Below are 21,831 nucleotides of genomic sequence, written 5' to 3'. Positions count from 1 at the left end.
GAAGAAAAGGTTTGATTTTCAGAGCTTTCTAGATTTCAGAATTGGAGATAAGGGTTTATGGACCCGTCTTTGTTAAAAAAATTATATATCATTTTCTAAAACACTGATCAAATTATGCGGACAACAAATTAAACCCCAACTTGGCCAAAGTTATCAGTTGCGATGGCAGAAATGCCAGGTGTGTTATAGTTTGTAAACTTAAAACATTGTAGATCAGTTCGGGCGCCTGGGTGGCTCAGTCGGTTAAGCGTCTGCCTTTGGCTCAGGTCATGATCCTAGAGTTCTGGAATTGAGCCCCGCATTGGGTTCCCTGCTCAGTGGGGAGCCTGCTTCTCCCTCTTCCTCTCCCCTTCCCTCCTGCTCGTACTCTCTCTTTCACATGCTGTCTCTCAAATTGAAAAAAAAAAAGAGAAGAAATCTATAAAAATCTCTTATGATTGGAAAAATAGTGCTTGAAATGAGCACATTCTATCTACAACTATTCTTTATGTAGGTTTTAGATAACTGAGAAGGTTTGGATGTAGAACAGAAACAAACTGAGGGCTTCAGAGGGGAAGGGGGTCGGGGATTGGGATAGGCCGGTGATGGGTATTAAGGAGGGCACATATTGCATGGTGCACTGGGTGTTATATGCAAATAATGAATCATGGAACAGTGCATCAAAAACTGGGGATGTACTGTATGGTGACTAACATAACAAAATAAAAATTATAAAATAAAAAAAATGCAGTCTGCATTTTTTTTTTTAGCGCTTTGATTAAGAAGGTAAAGTTTGGGGTGCCTGGGTTGGTTAAGCATCTACCTTCAGCTCAGGTCATGATCTCAGGGTACTGGGATGGAGCCCTGCATCAGGCTCCCTGCTCAGCAGAGAGTCTGCTTCTCCCTCTACCTCTGCCCCTCCCCCTTCTCTCTCTCTCTCTCTCTTTCTCTCTCAAATAAATAAATAAAATCCTAAAAAAAAGAACATAAAGTTTGACTGTAAAATAAATTCTGTCTACTTTTTTTCTGTCCTGTTGTCATTTTTCCTCTAGATCACTCTTTTGATGTCTTCAAGAAATCCAAGCATCCTCCAACATTCTTTGCTGCAGGCCAGCTCCCTGACGTGCTGAATGGCGGCGATGAAGTTTATGCTAACTCTATGGTGATAGATCAGGTAAGGCATGATGGGTGTTACAAGAGGGATCTTACTCTCTTTCCAAAACCTGAGTATATGAGAAATATATTCAGCATTGTTGTGTTGCTCTGAAAATTTCCGCCTAAGGGTGGCCCTGCTGATTCTCCACTGCAGCCTCATCATATGAGCGTTTAACTTAGATTTTCCTTTCATGCACAGCACACGTTACCCACCAGGAAGAACTGTAGGGAGGCGTCTTGAGACAATGTCAAATGAGAGGAGTGTGAGAACTCTTGCATGAAGCCAAAATAGGAGGTGACAATTGGGAAGCTAATATCTTCTCTACAGCTTTAAACAAACAAATAAAAAAACCAATGTGTGTATGACCTGATTAAGTAATATTTGTATTCAGATTCAGCAAACAGTTATGAGCAAGAGCTTGATGCCAGCCCCATAGAATGCTGTCATATAAATGATTTCTTTAATCCGTGTAACACACCTATTAACATATACTAAGGTTATAGAGCTTTAATATTAAAAGAGAATGTTGTCACACTGCAGGGAAGTTGGAGCCCTTTAGAATGTCCCACCCAGTCTCTGCCAGAGATTTGTGAGTTAGATCTCACAGAGGCTTGTGGTTCACGTGTACGTCGATAGATGAATTTATCCTGTATTTTTTCTAGCTCAGTGATCCTCAAATTTTAATATTGATAAAAATTAAATCATAGTTTTAGATCTGAAGATTTCCGTACTCTGCACATGATTTTATAGATGACTTTAGGGATTTTCAAGGGTAATTTTGACAAAACATAATTTTTGCCTTATCCACAGGCTTCCAAACCTAATCCCCATGTAAGATGCACTATATATATGCTTATTGAGCAATAAAGAAATTTACCCTTTTTGTTGTTGTTAGTATGCATATATTGTACCCTGTTATTTAGAGATGTTTTCTGTGATAGAAACTTTTCTGTCTCGTAGATGTCAATTTCACCCCTTGAATCAAATATCTTGGTTTTTCCCTTTCTGTTCCAAACATTGTTACATCAAATGCATAGTATAAAAGGTGAAGATTGGGATGATGTTCAGAATGACAAAGGGACCAGTCAGAATGGACATCAGCTGTAAATAACTGATACAGTTTTTTTTTTTTTTTTTGCATAAAGCAGCTGAATGTCAGCCCTACTTATAGAAATCTAGGATGAAGCAGAGGTTAGGACAAATGGGGAGTTTTGGGGACTTTCTTTGGAGATACAGGGCAATTGGATTTGCTGTGTTCTAGCCACGTTCTGATTCTAATTGTTGCCGTATATTCTCAGCGTTTAAGTGAACTGCTTCTTGAGTCCTCATCTCTTTGCTCTGAGCCTCAGTGAGTACTGCAAATACTCGCTTACCTTAAGTAGCTAAAATTGTACATGCTTCAGTATTACATGGGAGAAAACTGTGCTCTAAGATACATTAAACATGCAAAACTTCCCAAACCAAAGATGAGGTTAGAATATAATTTCTATTTTGGAATATCTTGAAGTAAGTATTGCTTAATAACGTGAAGCATGCATTTCAAGAGAACTCAAACAGCGTAACTGATAAACTGAAATGTAGCTGAGGACTGCTGAATTTGTGCCGTGAAAACAGAAATAAAACTAAAAGTATGGACACAAATCACAAAGTTCACTCTGTCCATGTAGTATAGTTATACGATTTCTTTTACTATTTCTATGTCCATTCGAATAGCAAGGGTGATATAAGGAGTCCAAATTCTGCATATTTAAAATAATTGCTTAGTCCCTGAGAAGAATCTTGTCTAATTTCCTTCTTCTGCCGCAACCTGGCACAGAGCTCTGAAAAGATTGCTAGCTTGTTTGTGATGCTGTTTCCCATGAAATCTCAGTGATCAACCTACCTAACAAGGAGATATACGTGGTAGAAACTACTTTGAAAATTACTCTGCCATATAAACTACTTTGGAAAAAAAAATCCATTTTATTTGGACATCGTTTCAAGTCTATATAATTCAGTACAAAGAATACGTGTATGTTCTTTATAAAAATACCCCAAATGTTAATATTTTATCACATTTTAGCTTAAATGTACTCTGAGTAGTGTGTTTTTGTACATGCAAATGATGAAAGTAAGTATATAATGTTAACCATTTTAGACAAATTGAAAATTTGGTGCCCTTTTCTCTCTCAGTCTTTCATGGTATATATTTCCTAAAAAACTTGGTCATCCTCTTACTAAGCACCTATATAGTTACCCAAATCAGGAAGTCACCATTAATATAGTGGTAACTAGACAGTTACCTGCAGACCTCACTCAAGTTTAGCCAATCATCCCAATGTTCTTTGTAGCAAAAGAAAATTTAGTTGTCCTATCTCTTGAGTCTCTTAAAATTTGCAACCATTCCTTAGTATTTGTCTTTTATGGAGTCAATAGTTTTGAAGAATACAGTCCAGGATCTTGTTTGTTTTTGTTAGAATGTCCTTCAGTTTTGGTTGGTTTGTTAATTCCTCATGATTGGATTCAGGCTATGTCTGGTTAGTCGAATTATTACAGAAGTGTTGTGTTCTTCTCGGTGCATTGTATCAGGAGGCACAGGAAGATAATTTGTCCCATTACTGGTGATGTTATTTTTGATTTACCCAGTTCGTTTTCAGTAAGATTACTATCTTCTTTTTAAAGCATTAAGTGTCTTTCAGGGAGAGAGTTAGAGTGTCTGTAGATCTCCTGTTACACAGCTGACTCTCACCCACTGGTTTGGGCATTCCTTGATTGTTTTTGCCGTAGTAAATTATGATGATGATGAAGATTTAGGACTCTACATTTTCCCCTTTTGCTTCTTTCCCCCCTTGCTACCCTGTCACCAGACAGTGTCATCCTTTTTCTTGTTACTGTCTTCTCCCTCAGAAGTGATGCCTTTGATGACTGCCACCTCAGATCACCCATAGTTTCAAGCCCCTTCCTTAAATCAAGGACTGTTTTTCACAGGTATAGGCTGCACTTTCTCTTTCTAGTGCTGATTTTAGGTTGGTCTTAAGCCCTCCATTAGCTCCCTGTTTTCTCTGCCATGCAGAATTTTCTAGACCACTTTTATTCTGTACATAGGCTTATGGCAAGAGTATAACAGGTTGCTTGCTGAGATTTGGTGTTAATTTTATTATTTACAGATAATTTGAAGTTTGGGGCATTTTGTGTTTTCTAGTTAAGTCCATGAATCTTAGTTTGTTTTATTCTTATTTTAGTTTGTAGTTTGTTTTGTTTTTTTGAGAGTCAGATTTATGTGACCACCACTACTCTTTAGTTTTTGCTCAAGTATTTAAAACATACCCCTTTTTGAATCAGTGGCTCACAAAATCTTAAACGCATGGTCCGTTTTTGGTTTCATAGTAAAGAACAATTTTATAAAACACTCAGTTTGTCTTCTTCCTTTTGTGAATGATGCGATAGCAGCCTAGTGAACAAAAACATCATGAAAAAATTCTCTGTTTACATAAAACAAAACGAGAACAAACAAAACAAGGTGAGTAAGGTGGGAGGTTGTTCAATTGGGAAAATTTTATTCTCAGCTCAGCCAATCTTTCCTGCTTTTGCTCAGCAACTATTTCTCTTACAATGACCAGGTTGGTGATTTGGATATTAACTACATTAATATAGAAGGAATCACTACAAACGCCTGCCCTGAATCCATGGGTTCTACTCTGGGGCCTCAGAACCGCAAGCATATCCTTACTGCTGAAACCAGCCATGGACAATACCCACTAAGTGAGAACAAGGAAGTGACGTCAAATACTGAAGCTCAGCAGTCCTTCCCATCACCATCTAGTTCATATGCTTCCAATTTTAATCTTTCCTTTGGTCATCATGGATTTGAAAAGGAACAAAGTCATCTGAAGAAAAGAAGGTAAGGTACTATATTCTAGAGGAGAAGTGTAGAAGATCAAAGAACCTTGTAGCTGGACCTGTGAAATTATACTTTATTATATTTTATTGTCCCCCCCCCACTTTTATCTCTACATCAAAATATTGCCCCTTTTAGATTCCTACATTCCTTAACTTGAAACTAAGACACTTAGGAAACTGACAAACATATAATAGAGGAAAACCACAATGAAATAACATTCTACACTTACTAGGTAGGCAAATAGTTTAAAGTTACCATATTTTGGAGCAAATGTATACAATGGAAACACCTGTATACAGTTGAAAGGAGTGAAAATCGTATAATAACTGGAAAATAATTTGGCATTATCTAATAAAGATGTTCTGTCTCCTCCAAAAAATGTAGGAATGAGGACAAAGGACTTGTGATGCCCAAGAAAAGCCCATTTTGGCCCTGGGATGGCAGTGGGACTCTTCGTTCAGTGAGTGTCAGGCTGGGAGCATGTAACACGATTGATAATGAACTCAATGTGAAATTTACCTAGCTCATTAAAAAGTGAATGATAGGCAGAGAGGCTGGGAACTTCTCATGAAGGAGAAATTTGGAGACACACAATAAAAACTGAGTTTCACACAGGGACCTAAAACCCAGATTTTCTCCTGAGGTTTAAAACATTTTGGTGAAAGTAAAATATGCACAATATATAACCATATGTTACTGAAATTTTGCTGTTTTGAGAAGCTCCAAGGGGAATATAAGCAATGCAACATTTATTTTAAACTACACAACACCAAAAAAAAATGAGGTGACAGAAGAGTTTGTTTCATTCTAAAACTTATATTTTGAAAACCTTTTTTGTTTTACCAACATCCACAGTAAGAAATGCTTATCATATCATGACACCCGCCACATAAATGCACAAAAAATTTAAATAAATGTTTTATGAGGTTACATGTGGAATGTATTCTGATATTTTCTGTTCTATACTATTTTAAAAGAAAATTTTGCTCACAACCTACAATTGATTTCATGTTTCACTAATGGGATTTTGAAAGAAAGGTATTGTAAAATGAGAACCAAGAGGTAATCCTGAGGAATATGGTTTATGATACCAAATATCTTAGCTTAATAGCTTAATGAGGAAAAATAGTAGCCCAATTTAAATTAGTAGAAAAAGAAATGTTTTAGGGATACCTGGCTGGCTTAGTTAGTAGAGCATGTGACTCTTGATCTCAGGTTTGTGAGTTTGAACCCAACGTTGGGTGTAGAGGTTACTTAAAAATAAAATCTTGGGGAAAAAAAGAGAAATCTTTTAACGTATAGTGTGCAAAATAAAATAATCACCTCTACTTCTAGCATGTACTCAGTGATGGAGAAATGCTACATATAATTGGAAAGACTTCTGTTAAGTTAGATAGTGATGGCGGGCAGTCAGCCATTTGAACTAATGTTTATTTGTATTAGTAAAGTTGAAAGACACATCACAAGATCACAAATTGAAAGACAAATACAGAGGCACAAGGCATCTGCAGACCTTTAACACCTCCTCCCCCCCCAAGACCTAAGGGCTCTGTCTACTCTCAGACTATCATTGAATTAAGGAAAGTACATGGCACCTTAGTGTATCTCTTATTACATTGCTGTAACATTCAGAGCACCAGCATTTACCAGAAGGTGTTTCTTCACACTAAGCTTTGGTTTTTTATGAGAAATAATTTTATGGACTTCAACATTCATGTGTTGAATGAAAGTGTGAAGTCCACCTGCAGTTTGTTCTCTGCTTAGTACCAAGGTGAAGTCCCTCAATGGGTTCTGAAAGGAGAAGGACCCTACTTTGGAAATCCTCAGTGATGCCACATGTGGCCTTCACTTCTGGGTTTGCTGGTGCCCCAGAGGGCCCATGCAATAGTTCAGGATTCGAGAGTAACCAAAGTGTTGGGATTAAAGACGTGTAGTATTGTCTTTTTGGCAAGTGTCATGATTTATTACATGGCTACTCAGTGGGCACTAATTAGCTTATGGATTTTTAAGAGAAGTAACCACAGTGGATTAATTCAGAGTTTCACTTTCTGCTTCATATTTCATAATCAAGGTGGTTTCGTTGTGTTATTAAAATTTTAGCTCCAAAACTGCAACAGTGAAAGAAAAATATATTTAAAAATGCATCCAGCCTTCCCATGTCTGTGGACGCTCTTGGCCTCAGAGTTCGAGTGGTTTAAAGTGTAACTGTTACGGAATGAGCCAGGAATGTGGAAGGTCACATTCTTTCCTTTTACTTTCCTGGTTATTAAAGTTAAATTAGGAAAGAAAAGCGGTAGTTGACCAGAAGTACTACCTGTTTCTGAGGTGGATTGCTCACCTACAATCTCTGAAAATGATAATCTAACATGACACATCCGGGAGCCCACTTGACTCATGCTAACTCAGGTCTTGCCATCATCTCAGAGGTGAGACCTTTGCAGTCTGTCCTTGAACATGTCTCACTGCCTGAGCTTTCCAGTCCCACATGACATGGTTTCACGTGCTATCCCCCACGTGCCACCCAAACAACCGTGGGCTTCTGTTTCTTGTGCAGTTTTAATATTTGAAGGATAACTATTTAGGTCCTGTAATAATTACATTTACAAAACAAATAGGATAGTACGAACCTGCACCAGGTTTGTTTCTTAGAGTACTCGCAATGGCTTTTGCTAGGTGGAAATGTTCGTTTGGGGAAACATAACGTTTTATTGAAAAAGAAGAGATTGGGGGAGGGGAGGAAAAAAATTGAAAATCTCTTAGATAGAAATTTTGTTAGAAATATTTTAAATGAGGGGCGCCTGGGTGGCACAGCGGTTAAGCGTCTGCCTTCGGCTCAGGGCGTGATCCCGGCGTTATGGGATCGAGCCCCACGTCAGGCTCTTCTGCTGTGAGCCTGCTTCTTCCTCTCCCACTCCCCCTGCTTGTGTTCCCTCTCTCACTGGCTGTCTCTCTCTCTGTCAAATAAATAAATAAAATCTTTAAAAAAAAAAAAAAAGAAATATTTTAAATGAGTATTTGTTGCACCTTCTGCCAAGGAGAGAATTTTAATTGAGAGAAATAGAAACCAGCGGTCTGTCAGTCAGCTGTTGGCTTACGTGATTATTTATTTATTTCCTCTGTGCTTTAGTTCTAGCCTTGATGCCCTGGATGCTGACAGTGAAGGGGAAGGGCATTCTGAACAGTCACACATTTGCTACACGCCAGTGTCTCAGAGTTCCTCAAGAACTGGGATTCCTAGTGGGGATGAATTGGACTCTTTTGAGACCACCACTGAACCAGATTTCAATATCTCCAGGACAGAGTCACTTTCTTTATCAAGTAACCTGCAGTTGAAGGTATTCTTATTAGTATTAATTTGGTTTATTGTAAGCTTGGAAGCTATGTTATCTAAAGCAGTCCACCTCAATCCATTCACATGTGCAAACTTTTTTTTTTTTTTTGAGACTCATGGGCTGTCTGATTGAGTCTGTCTTTTTAATCTCTCCCCCTCTGTTTAATTTGTATCGTCCTTAACATGGCTGGTTTATGTTTCATTAATTCACTATCAGTACATATAATCTTTCACATACTTGGAAAATTTACTGTTTTATATAACGATTTCTGCCAGCATCCCTTCAGCAAAGGGACAGTACTTGTTTGCTCACATACCTTTTTGCTTGGCTCAGGTGATGAGGTAAATAGTATCACAGGCAAAGGTGATATTTGTTGAGCATTTCTGGCTGCACAAACTAATGTGGGACATGATAAACTTTGTCAGTTTTTCCATAGGAGAGGACTTTTCTCTCATATGCATTTTCAGATGGAGTTTTGTTGTGGTTGTTTTTTTGGTTTTTTGTTCTTCTTCTTTTTTTTTTTTTAATGAACTCTTCCAACCTTGCAGACAAAGCCTTTTTGTGTTTGCACATGTGTTTTCTTCCTTTTCGATTTCTATAGTCCACTTGTTTTCTTTTTAAGTTGAGTTTCCTACTGTAAAACAATGTGTGCTGTGCCAAACTTCTCTTCCTGTGAACATCTGATGGTTATTTTTGTAGTGTTCTCTGCAGTATACAAAACATGAGTTACGTATGTATGAAACATATAATTTTCTTTTAGCTAGCTGGGACATAAGTAGTACTCTTAATTTTTGAATAAATGAGGTCTTGGAGAGATGAGATGTCTTGTCCAGGTTGTCTCTGCTTGGTGGTAGATTCAGTACTTGATCCAGGCCTTCTGACTGCAGATCCTGAATCCTTCCCCTCAGCTCTGAGGCCTGGAGAGCTGTCATGGTCTTTTGAACCTGAATGTCGTGTGATATTTCTAGACGATAAGAAATGGGTACAGTTGTTAATGTGGCTACTTCTTTGCATTTTGAATGGAATTGTGAAAAAGTTCTCATTACTTGGAAGGAAAAGTAATTCAGTCTTTGTGAATCATTTCATGCTGTTCACTTTCAGGAAGATTCCATCCTGTAAAATGTATCTTGCCTTGACTCTGTAATTGCCCTGTGTAACTTTTTTGCCAAAGAGTTCTGGCTAATTTTCAAAGTTCCATGGTTATGAAAAATAATTACTATACATTGACTTAAATGCAGAGGGTGACATTTCGCTCTGGCCCTCTGTGACTTGTCACCATTAAGGGTATAGGACAGCTCCAGCTCTCTGATGTCTAGAACCAGGGGACCCTCCCTAATAAGACATTCGGGAGCCAAGGCCCTAGGCCCTTTGCAACAAGGGCAAGCTTCTATTTCAGCTTTCCTCCAGGTCTCTTAACTAAACCAGTGGACTTAGGGAAACGAAATGTTTTCACTTAGGGAGACTAGAAGCTACCAATGCTTATGAAGGACGGTTGCTGATGGCTTAATTTTAGTAACAAATTTTGCATTACTTTATTTTATCTCTAAGTGATATCTTAAAAACAGATGAGTGGGATCCATCTTAAGGACACTAGGTCCCTATTGGATGCGAGTCAGGTACCATAAATGGCTTTATTGGTGCTCTATTGCATAGTCATTTAAATTTTTCAGAATATGTAAGATAACCATGTTTTAATTATCTTGCCATCTTGCATTGTCACATATGTTGCAAATATAATAATAGAAATAATATATATTTGTGAAAACAGTAGCAAAAATTGGTCACTTAAAATCAAAGATACATAAATCAGTGAAATTCAGGGGCGCCTGGGTGGCACAGCGGTTGAGCATCTGCCTTCGGCTCAGGGCGTGATCCCGGCCTTATGGGACCGAGCCCCACATCAGGCTCCTCCGCTATGAGCCTGCTTCTTCCTCTCCCACTCCCCCTGCTTGTGTTCCCTCTCTCGCTGGCTGTCTCTCTCTGTCGAATAAATAAATAAAATCTTTAAAATAAATATAATAAATCGGTGAAATTCAGATACCATCTCAGGAAGTGCTAGATGGAAAGCTTTTTGAAAGATGAGCACAGACTGGGAGCAATTGTAGATTGACCTGATGCATTCTTCCTGAGAGGCTACAGCTGACATTATAAATGTAAATAGCTATCCAGAAGTTAAAGAACTCTTGTAAGTGCCTATTCCTCTACCTTTTAATAATTATGAAATAAAAAGATATAAATTAATACAGAATTGAATACTACAGTGTAAAATAACAAAAAAACTGACAACTCAGGTGAAAAAAAGTGACTTATCGAATATGCAGAGAAAAAAATCATTTGACTTAATTTTTCACTTTCAACCAACTTGATTAGAATGTCATAATTGCATTTTAAAGTATATTTGGGGCGGGAAGCTCAAGTTTACTAATGCATTGAAAAGGCAGTAAAATTTTAAAAGTTGTGATAGGAGAAGAAAAACAAAAAATGAGTTTACATCAGAAATATTCACATCGACTCTCTTTACAGAGATGCTGATTCAGTAACATTCGTGGTGAACATATACCTTCAAGTCCTCTGTAGAATTTTTTTAAAAAGCTTTGGTATGATTTCTTTTAGGAATCCTTGCTTTCTGGAGTCCGCTCACGTTCTTACTCCTGCTCATCACCCAAAATTTCTGTAGGAAAAACTCGGTTGGTGCGTGATTTTACAGTGTGCAATACTAGTGAAGGTAAGCATTCTTTACCATTCGGCCTTGAGAGCGTTCTATTCCGGAGCAGATTTTCAGTTAGCAAAGTATATAAAATATACAAAAGCAGCAGGCAAGAATTTTCAATTCCATTTTCATAAATGATTTTTCTATGCTTAGCAAAATGCTTTTCTCATTGGATATTAGTCAAGTTATAGATTTCATTTTGATGAAAATACAAATATATACACACCTCTCTGTTGCTTTATTCTTTGAGCGAAATGTTTTCCTTAAGGACAATGTGAACGAGAATTTATTCTAGGTTATTATGAGAGCTTTAGAGGATTTTAAGGAAATCAAAAAATTACTTTGCCCTTTGTATAAGTTGCTAAAAGGCAAAGTATAGCAAAATAGATTTGTTCCCTTTCTGTGTTTAGCAAGGGACTTGAGAGAGTTGGCAGTAAAAGGAAAGAGTTGAAACATCAGTAAATGTACCTCAGCATTCTTTGGGGCAATGTGAACAATCAGAACTAAAACTTTGATACAATAGAAGTTTAACTGATACACCTTTAGAAAGGGGTGCACATCATAAGCATGCAGCTTGACAAATTTTGAGAACTGAATTCACATTAATAAACAGAATAATTATGGACAACTCGGAGCTGCCCTTGTAGCTCCTTTCAGCTACAACTCCCATTTTTTACTTTATTTCGAAACAAAGGTATTTCTATACATAATATGTTTTGTAGTAATTATATTTAGAGGCACATTTGGTAGTATTCATGTCCATATGTAATACGAAGCATCATAATAGAATGTTAGTATATTAATGCTTTATTTGTCTATTATCCTTAAGAGTCTTAAAAGACTCAGAAAGCAAGATGTGCCTAAGTATTCGTAGTTTCCCATTGTAGAATATTTAAAATAGAATTTATTTCACAAGTTTCTTTCTCTTCTTTTTTACTATTCTTTATTACATTGTTGTTGACATTTTTATGCCATGTGAAACAATATTGAAAACATAATCTTTATGGTTGAAACTACTATCCTAAAACAATGACTAACATATGTAAGATGTTCAATAATTATTTGTTGAATGAATGTACTAGACAAGGTACATAGAGCACAAAACAAGTGCTAGGTGTTTTTCTTTCTTTCTTTCTTTCTTTCTTTCTTTCTTTCTTTCTTTCTTTCTTTCTTTCTTTCTTTCTTTCTTTCTTTCTTTCTTTCTTTCCTTTTTCTTTCTGGGAATCCTTACTGGAAGAGGAGAAAGCAAGACTGATAATAAACATCAGTTTTAATTTTTGGAATGTGGAGATGGAGAAAAGGACTAAGAGAAAGAAAAGATAGAGCCACCTTGAGAGCACAGGAAAAAGATGGATTGATCTTGCCCTCTCCTTTTATATATATGAGAGAGATCTATCTATCTAGATATAGATCTCGATCTCGATCTCCAGGTCTCCTTAACTTTGGTTTAGGTTGGGATTCCTTTTAATGGCACTTTGACATCTTTTCACTGATGGTCCTAGATGGGAAGCTAACTGTATACCTTAACTATTTAGAAAATGCTTCTAAGTCTTTGTAGTGTGCAAAATGGCAGCCTTGCCATTATATCTGTAGTGTGACTGGTTTTTAAAGTCAGTTCAGAAGTTTGAAGTTGTTGACCAGATGACTGAGAGGAAAATGATTGTTTATAAGGGAAATGAGCCCTGAATTATGAATTCTTTAATGAACAAGGAAGGGTATCTGCCTTACGTACAATCCTTAAATCTTTGCATTTGAGTTAGAATAAAAAACTGACATCAATTCTTTTGGCTTTTCTGTTAATAAAATCTTACCTTTAGATAATATATTTAAATATAGGGCTTTCATGAAGTTTGGTCTCTAGAAGGTAAGAATCACAAATAGGCAATGTAGGTTGAAGCTACATAGTAAATGTACAACGATTCCAATGGGTGAACCATAGGTATATGAAGAATAAATTAGCTCTTAAAGAAGAGGGAATAGTTTTAACTGTGTGTGTGCATGTGTGTGTGTGTATGTGTGAGTGTGATCAAAGCACAAGAGTGAAAGCTTGACTAGTTCAAAGATGTGATGTTTCATTGTTTAGTTCGTTTAGATTAATCAAAGGTAAATTGACATTTATATTACCTTAAGTTCTTTCTTGATGAGTTTGGAATAGTCCTAAAATTTTCTCTCTTTGAACAGAATCCAAGTCTCCTTTCACCCCATTTGGAAGCTCCTGTATATGAGCTGTCATATAGTTGTACAAAATAGGGTAGTGTTTAGCCCTTTTTATTCTGATTTGTGATGTTTTCTCATCCTTGTCACTTCCAAGAGGTTACTTATTATCATTTCTCATGGTTTTTTTTGGGGGGGGGGCAAGAGTACAATGATGTGGCAACATTATTTAATGCTTGTATATACAAAACAAAATCGTATCCTGTAATTCCCTCTGGTACATTGTGTGTTTAGATAGACAGGAATATTCTCAAAATTATAACCTCACGAAGAAGGACAAAAGTGTTCTACTTTTAAGAATTTGAGGAGTGGAGTGAGTATACTTCTGAAAATCACTGTGCACTGTTAGATGGAATCCTATTAGACTTTGTCCAGTTGCCTGAGGCCGGTTCCATTCATTTATTAGCTTGATTACTTTGGACATGTGGCTTAATCTCTAGGCACCTCAGTGTGTTTACAACAAGCATATGATTTTTGCTCAAGAATTAATTTGAGGAATATTTAATAGTGGAAATAAAATCCTTCAAATTCTTCAAAGCAGATTTTTTGTTACATACCAGGTAGTGTTAGATTGAACATTGATCTTTACACATTCAGGGGATATGTGTTAATTCGTTTTCTTCCTTATTTATCTGCGGCACTTTCCTTTACAAACTGGTTTTGCCTCTTCACTCTTCTGGACTGTAGTGGTAAAGGAGTTGTCTCTGCTCTGTAGATGATGAGCCCCACAGTGTCCTCTCCCTCCTTCAGTCTCTCTCACTGTCTAAATCAGTGTCTTTGCTCCATCCCTTAGTGAACGCTCCAGTTCTGAGAACGAGATGGTGCTTAGCTTCTTGCCTGAGACTGTTCCTTTTATCTCCCATTTCCCTTGCCCCCAGGTCCAGGGGGAAAAGTGATTCTCCCTTTCCTACCACAAAGCACATCTCTGAACTGGCTGCTGCTAGGATTTTATGAAGGCATTGGAGCTATATTAAAATGTTCTCCTCCCTATGCTGACCTTCAAGACTTTTCTTTTGAGCTTCCCTAAAAGGCAGCTAACATATGTATTGATTCTGTATGTTAGGGAATTAGTATTGCAAGTAAGGGGTGAAGCTCTGATGAGAAATACCCAGAAAGAACGAATTTTCTGCAATGCTGAAAATCTTTGCTGCCTCCTGATGTTGCCATGTGGGGGCCTCCGCCCTGTTCTCTCCAAACTAGGGGTGGTGATACCCAAAGCAATGCCCTACTTACCTGTAAAATGTCTGGTGTTCTCATTATTTTCTAACTGGTGGTGTGAATAATGATAAAATATGGTTGAGCGTGTGCGTTTTAGACTAACACGTGACTGCTAGTTTGTCTGCCTCAGTTTTCATTTTATTGTTCTGTGTCTTGTAGAGCAAAGAGCTTACAGCTTACCGGAGCCACCAAGAGAAAAAAGGTATTTTCACTGTTCCAAATTTCCTGAGGGTCTGCTTGCCATCTTTGGAAATGTTTGCACATGAATTTTGAGATCTGTTCAACAGTTTGTGAGAGGTTTCTGTGTAATGCGCCTGCCTAAATGCTTTGCTCCCTCTGTGATCTGTTTCACAGTCCCCAGGTGTGCAGGCCTCAGGACTGGGGACAGGGTGTTCTCTTTTGGGTTATTTTCAAAGACAAACACTGCCAATGTACTGGACCAGTGGGAGCAACAGTGTGAGGATCACCTGCTTTGAGAGGTGTTAGGTTCTTGCTAGTCTGTCTGCCATGACGAGAAGACTTGCTTGGGAACAGGCCCCTGGTTGGTCAGATGTAGAAAGTACCTAACCACCTCTGCTATATCTCTTTATGGAATATTGGTTAGAGGGGTTGATTTCCTTTGAAAGAAAGAATAAGAGTATTTTAAGCATCAACAGTTTTCTGGTTGATAGGCAGATCTGAAAGCTTTAAACCTAAGTTTCTCTTTTTCCCAGAAGGCAAAACTGTTGCTGGAGTCAGGCTTAGGAAGCTGACCAGCAAGCAGGCAGGGTTGTTGAGTTCTACTAGTCTTGAGTAAGTGCTCATAAGTCACACTGAAATAGTCCTGGGGTTATATGCAAAACCAGTGCTGGAAATGGCATAAAGGTTTGGCTTGAAGAGATAATGTGAAAAAGAGGAAAATGGTTTTAAGTTGGGTGAAAATGATGCTAAAACTTGGAACCTTTTAATATATATATATATATATATATATATATATATATATATACACACACACACACACACACACACACACACACACACATATATATATATATATCAAGATGGAGCTATTTTGTTTTAAATCTTAGGAAAAAAGGTGTGCCTAGGTGGCTCAGTTGGTTAAGCCTCTGACTTTTGATTTTGGGTCGGATCATGATCTCAGGGTCATGAGATTGAGCCCTGGGTTGGTTTCCACACTCTGAGGGGAGACTGCTTAAGATTCTCTCCGTCTCCGTCTCCCCCCCTCCGCCCACTGTCTGTCTGTCTCTCTCTCTCTAAAAATAAATAAATAAATCTTTAAATCTTTAAAAAAATATATCACTAAGAAAAAATCCTCCATTTGTTCATTCCTGGCTTTTTTTTTTTTTTTGAAACCAGAACAGAAATTTTCAAATGATACAAATAGGAAGACTAAGAATTACCTTTATTGATAGGATGATGATGAAGAGGACATGGGCATGATGGGGACGGTGATGAAAGCAAAAGCAGCAATAACTGACCCATTGGGTATTTTTACATGTGCATTGTGTACAGCTTACATTTTACGTGTGTACTGTGTACATTGGGTACTCACTTAGGCAGTTCACTTGATTGTGGGATTTTATCATCTTGGTTATCATTTTGGTTAATAGTGTTCTCCCTGTCATCTTTTTAACTATTGGAGAAGTAATGGACTGATGTAAAGATTTTTTTTTAATAAAAATATTTATTCTCCAGTAGGAGAGGGACTTAGGACTGAAAAAGCCAGTGTCATAATTAGTTGAATACTAGTCTATAAAATATTTTAACTTGTATGGTATGTGTAGGGAGTATCCTTTTCTCATTTTGTCACTCCTGTTTTTTGTCTTCTTTAGTCTGTGTTGGTCTACATTCTGAAAGCACCTGGTGTATCTAGTAGAGGAGATCTGTTATCTCAGTCTGTGCCCAGTACCTTATTGGATGTTGCAGTAGTATCCCTGGCCATTGCTAATGCTTTGCTTTGGTCATGTTGTACTTACTTGAGGGATCTGCCTTCTTTGGAATTCTCTTACTTATATTAATCACTTAGTTTCTGGGAAAGAATGCAGACAGGTGAAAGGGGGCCCACTCCAGACTTTGTAGGATCTTTTCTGCAAGATCAGACACTTCATCTGTATCAACTTTTTTTTTTAAAAAGTACAAAATGTAGTAGTATTTAATTCTCCAAAAATGTTAGTTTATACAGTAGCTGACAAATACAGTTTAATACTTTCAATATAAGTGTATAATTCTTTTTTTAAAGTTTTTACTTAAATTCTAGTTAGTTAACATACATTGTAATATTAGTTTCCAGTTGTACCAACTTCTTAATGGTTATGTGGAATGAGCATTATTTTATTGACACCATCTTTCTTAAATGTATTACATTTATTACTTGATATATGTTTTTTAAAAATCTGAGCATCTGAATGTCTAAAAATGTCTCATTGTGCCTATTTTCAGTTTGGATATTGGAAATTCCTTTTAATACTTAGATGTTCAGTTCTTCAAAAAATAAGTTAGAGATATTATAGTTTTAAGATTAAGATGAGAGAGATCCATATTCTTAAGATACTTCAAATATCTTTATTGAAAAGGTAATACCACGAGAACCTCTGAGGAATGGGGTTTGTGAAACTTTATTGCGGGTGATTTGATTGGTCATAAAATCGATATAGAGATTAGGCATCTTGTTCTGGGATTTGAAGAGTTTAAATTAATTTTTGTCCAGATTCTTATAAATTGAAAAGCTTTTCAAATTCTGTTGTGAAATCGTTGGGGATTTTTCCCTTCTTAGTTCTTGCCTAATGTAACTAATTGTTACATAGGTGAATATAACATTGTTAGATTTGAAACATGGAATCAACCAGCCTTCTACATTTGCCTAGAGGTTGTGCTATGTTATTCATTCTCATAATGTGACAGGGGATCATGTCCATGATATTCACATTTCTACTCTGTGGATGGCTATTCTTAGTTTTTAAATATTGAACGTTTCAATATATTTTTGTTTACTTGGTCATGTCTTGAGTCTTCTCAACCTTTGAGTTTAAGGAGTAAGTGGGATGATTTTATGTTGTTTTGTAGTAATTTATAGGGTTTATGAAAACTGTGGTCTAGTTAAAGGTTTTAAATCAAAACTGACTCATTATTTTTGATACGGCCTTCTGTAGCATGGGGAATGGGGAAAAGAATTGGATAAGCAGAATTTTCTTTTATTTAAGAGAGTAGAGGGGCACCTGGGTGGCTAAGTCGGTTAAGCCTCCAATTCTTGATTTCGGCTCAGATCATGATCCTCAGGGTCATGAGATCAAGACCCGGGTTGGGTTTCCACACTCAGTGGGGAGTCTGCTTGAGATCCTCTCCCTCTGCCCTTCCCCCTACTGGCACTCTCTTGCTCACTGATGCTGTCTCTCAAAAAAATCTTTTTTTTTTTTTTTTTTTAAGAGAATGGGGAGTAGAGCTTTGTTTCTGCTGGAAAGTAGGTGGGGAAGGAATTCTTGACCTCACAGTCCACATAGACCTTAGTATTCTTTAATTCTGTGACTGAGGTCTCCTCACCAGATTGTTCTTATCGTAGACATTGGAAGGCACTTGGTGGGGTCACAGAAGGTGTTCTGGAGATTATTCTTTGCAAGGTCTCAAACGTGTTTTTCCCCTCCATTCCAAAAGTGAGTCTGTTGAATAATATGTCATGAGTTTTGCAAATTAGGATGCTTAAGAAACAAGAGGTTTGAAAAATTAAAAATATGTTAACCAGTCAATTATCTAAGGAGGTGGTTGTGGAAGTAGAAAGGAAATAAGAAGGTACAAGTTCCTTTTGTCACTCTGAGTTGTCATAGAGTACCTTCAGTTGTGTCCACCCTCTTTCCTTTCTGGCTTTTTGAGCTGTTTTCTCCAAGTAGCAAACCCGCTTTCACTTACTGTGCAGAATTCGAGTTAGCAGGACATACACTGTCCTGCCTGTGCCGTTAGATCTGCATGACCAAGAGGCACTTCTGAAGCCATTTATTATCTTTTCTAAGTGCATTCATAGGTCTGAACTCTTGATTATCTAATGTAAATAATTACATTATTAATAATCTATAAAGTTTCATGTTATATGTATCAGATAAGTACATATTGTATTTCAGTGTGGGATAGGGCCTTAGAAATAATTGTAAATCTTTTTTTTTTTCAGTTTGTCCCAGTTTGAACTTTTATTTTTATTATTAATAATAATTTTTTATTATGTTATGTTAGTCACCATACAGTACATCCTTAGTTTTTGATGTAATGTTTCATGATTCATTATTTGCGTATAATACCCAGTGTTCCATGCAATACGTGCCCTCCTTAATACCCATCATCAGCCTATCCCAATCCCCCACCCCCCTCCCCTCTGAAGCCCTCAGTTTGTTTCCCAGAGTCCATAGTCTCTCATGGTTCATTCCCCCAATAATTTTAAATCTAAGTTTGTCATTAATCAGATGAAAAAAACTGAAGTCCTGGGATTTGTCATGGGACTCATTGTCACAGAATGTGGTCATATTTTTTTGGTGCATATCAGTAATATGATAGCTTTTGAAAAGTATATCCCAGAGATGAATGTGTTACCCACTAATGCGGATGAATGAGAAGTTTGGGAGGTGGGAGAGACTTTGGTTATAGAATGTTCCATAGAAGTGTTACTGGTTTTATAGGATACTTGGTTGATCTTTAATATATTCTCTCTCTCTCTCTTTCTTTTTGTCTCTGCTGTCTGTCTGTAATAATATTAGAAATATAAGGCTATCGGAAAGTTTCAGAGGAAATAGAACTTTTCACAGATGGGACTTGTTTTTTTCTAAAGAATGATTATATGGCTTAGGGGAAAATAAATGTTCAGTGTGTTCACAGATTGGAAACCATTATCTTTCGCTTGCCTTTTATTGTGGGGAAGTATCAACAGCCTTCTGTCTTTTACAACGTAGGGAGTCTCAAATTGCAAATAGCCTGGTTGGGTGGGAGAGACTGAACCAAGAGGCAGGCAGTCTGTTTCTTAAGCTGTATTATCAAAGGAAATGTGTATCTTCTGAGTATTATCTCTATGTTCCATAAATAAATAAGCAGTTTCATATTACTGGTTATTTGCTTTCTCTATGCCCTAGGAAATTTCTGTTGGCATAGTAAATAAGGAGATGAGTGTTTGCAGAGTAAAATTTTAAGTCTAAGGTTTCCTTTATTTCTCTGGTTTGTATTATGAAAAATTTGAAGTGTACAGAAAAGTTGAAGGAATTATGTGCTGAATACCCATTTCTACCACTTAGATTTTGTAATTGATAACATTGTGAGATAGTTGCTTAATCATACATCTATCCATTATCCATCTATAAGATGTATTTTTAGTAGATTGCATTTTTATCTTTAGAATAACCATTAAAACCTGAGAAGAAAGTGTACACACACACACACACACACACACACACACACAGACGTATATGTATGTGTGTGTGTGTGTGTGTGTGTGTGTGTGTGTGTTGGTTTTTATTCCCTCTTTAAGTCCTGATAAGCCATGGTAACAGATTCTTTTTTGTAGAATTCAGGAAGAAGAATGGGATAAATACATTATACCTGCCAAGTCTGAGTCTGAAAAATACAAAGTGAGCCGCACTTTCAGCTTCCTCATGAATAGGATGACAAGCCCTCGGAATAAATCTAAGGTAATTAAAGTTGTGTGCCCATTGTGTTTAAAATGTAGCTGGTTCCATTTTCAGCAAATGGTATAGTTTTCACTTGCTCCTTAAAGTCAGTGATCTTAGGTTTTGTACACACATACCTGAAGACCTCTACATTTCTTACGGAACATTGTCCAAGTTGTTAGAAGTACAAGACAATGGTAGGCTGGCCATGCTTCATGTTGGTGTTACTGTACCCCTCCCCTGCAGTCTTAACATTCAGACAGAAAATGTAGAGACTTTTTATGGCTTCTGTAAGTACATGGGCTCTCAGCATTTGTCTTTTCTCATTTCTCCCCACTTGGCTGTTGCTGTTGTATCTGAAGACAAAAAGCAAGGATGTCAAAGACAAAGAGAAGCTGAGCCGACATCAGTTTGTCCCTGGAACATTCTCTGGGGTTCTACAGTGTTCGGTCTGTGATAAAACGCTCCTGGGGAAGGAGTCATTCCAGTGTTCCAGTAAGTTCTTGGGCCCGGTGTGTGCTGTCTTTGCATTTTGCATCCCCAGGCAGTAAGCGACGTGAGAATAGGGCTATTGTTTTTTCTTTTTTAAAGATTTATTTGTTTATTTTAGTGGGAGTAGGGACAGAGGGAAAGGGAGAGAGTGTCTTAAGCAGACTCTGTGCTGAGCGTGGAGCTCGATGCGGGGCTCTGTCTTATGACTCTGAAATCACAACCTGAGCTGAAACTAAGAGTCAGATGCTCGGGGCGCCTGGGTGGCACAGCGGTTAAGCATCTGCCTTCGGCTCAGGGCGTGATCCCGGCATTATGGGATTGAGCCCCACATCAGTCTCTTCCCCTATGAGCCTGCTTCTTCCTCTCCCGCTCCCCCTGCTTGTGTTCTCTCTCTCACTGGCTGTCTCTATCTCTGTCGAATAAATAAATAAAATCTTTAAAAAAAAAAAAAGAGTCAGGTGCTCATCTGACGGTGCCACCCAGGCTCCCGGAGAACAGGGCCATTGTTAAGCAAATTTATATAAACCTTCATTGCAGTGCTGCACGTGTGATTGGACAACTTACAGAGCAGTGACCCATGATGGTTAGAGTCAGTGCTTGTTGTCCACAAGTAACAGAACCCCAGACCTGTATATCTCACTGCCTACTTGAAGTCTCCACAAAGTTGCATGTCTAGAGTGGAGCTCTGCCTTCCCACTCCTGTGCCCATGTGCAGGCTGATTGCTTCGTCAACGGCAGCTCTAGTGCGCCAGTCCCATGCTCATGGCCAAAACCTTGGGGTCTTTCTTTATGCCTCTTTCTCTCTCACATCCCACATCTAGCCCTTCAGCAGTCCTCTTGGCTCAGTCTTTCCAATATGTACGAAAGCCAGCCACCTTTCACCCTGTCGCTGACATCACCCTGGTCCAACGCTACCATTTCAAGAGCTTTCTAACTGGTTTCCTTGTACTTTTAGCACAAATAGCAAGAGTTCTGAAAACATCTGTTCTCAAAATATCAGCTGAGTGAGCTGGTAAGGCACAGATCCCCCGTGTTCCAGATCCTCCAGTGGCTTCCTGTCAACCCCCAAGGAAGGCAAAAGCTCTGACGATGGGTACAAGGCCTCGTCATCTCTCCCGTTGTCCTCTCCCCCTTCGTCCCCCTGCTCCAGCAGTTCTGGCATCTTGGCTGTTCTCTCAACGTGCTGGCATGCTACTGCCAGAAGGCCTTTCCTG

At 37.9% G+C, this 21,831-nt stretch overlaps 1 protein-coding gene across 4 annotated transcripts in view; it reads left to right on the top strand.

Moving 5' to 3' along the window:
* The window catches only part of ARHGEF28 (Rho guanine nucleotide exchange factor 28), a 297,126-nt gene that overhangs the window by 197,320 nt on the left and 77,975 nt on the right, over nucleotides 1-21,831 (top strand). For all 4 annotated transcript variants that reach the window (XM_087862079.1, XM_045809753.2, XM_087862080.1 and 1 more), the window contains 7 exons: nucleotides 1,032-1,153; nucleotides 4,735-5,015; nucleotides 8,143-8,350; nucleotides 10,961-11,072; nucleotides 14,649-14,691; nucleotides 20,023-20,146; nucleotides 20,488-20,620. In XM_087862079.1, the coding sequence (XP_087718205.1) occupies nucleotides 1,032-1,153; nucleotides 4,735-5,015; nucleotides 8,143-8,350; nucleotides 10,961-11,072; nucleotides 14,649-14,691; nucleotides 20,023-20,146; nucleotides 20,488-20,620 (1,023 nt within the window). The remainder of the gene's footprint in view (nucleotides 1-1,031; nucleotides 1,154-4,734; nucleotides 5,016-8,142; nucleotides 8,351-10,960; nucleotides 11,073-14,648; nucleotides 14,692-20,022; nucleotides 20,147-20,487; nucleotides 20,621-21,831) is intronic.

This window comes from Ursus americanus, chromosome 5, assembly GCF_024610735.1.
Source record: "Ursus americanus isolate L20-20 chromosome 5, mUrsAme1.1.p, whole genome shotgun sequence".
Classification (NCBI taxonomy): domain Eukaryota; kingdom Metazoa; phylum Chordata; class Mammalia; order Carnivora; family Ursidae; genus Ursus; species Ursus americanus.
Note: the sequence above shows the minus strand (reverse complement) of the source record. Positions and strands in the feature narration are given on the sequence as shown.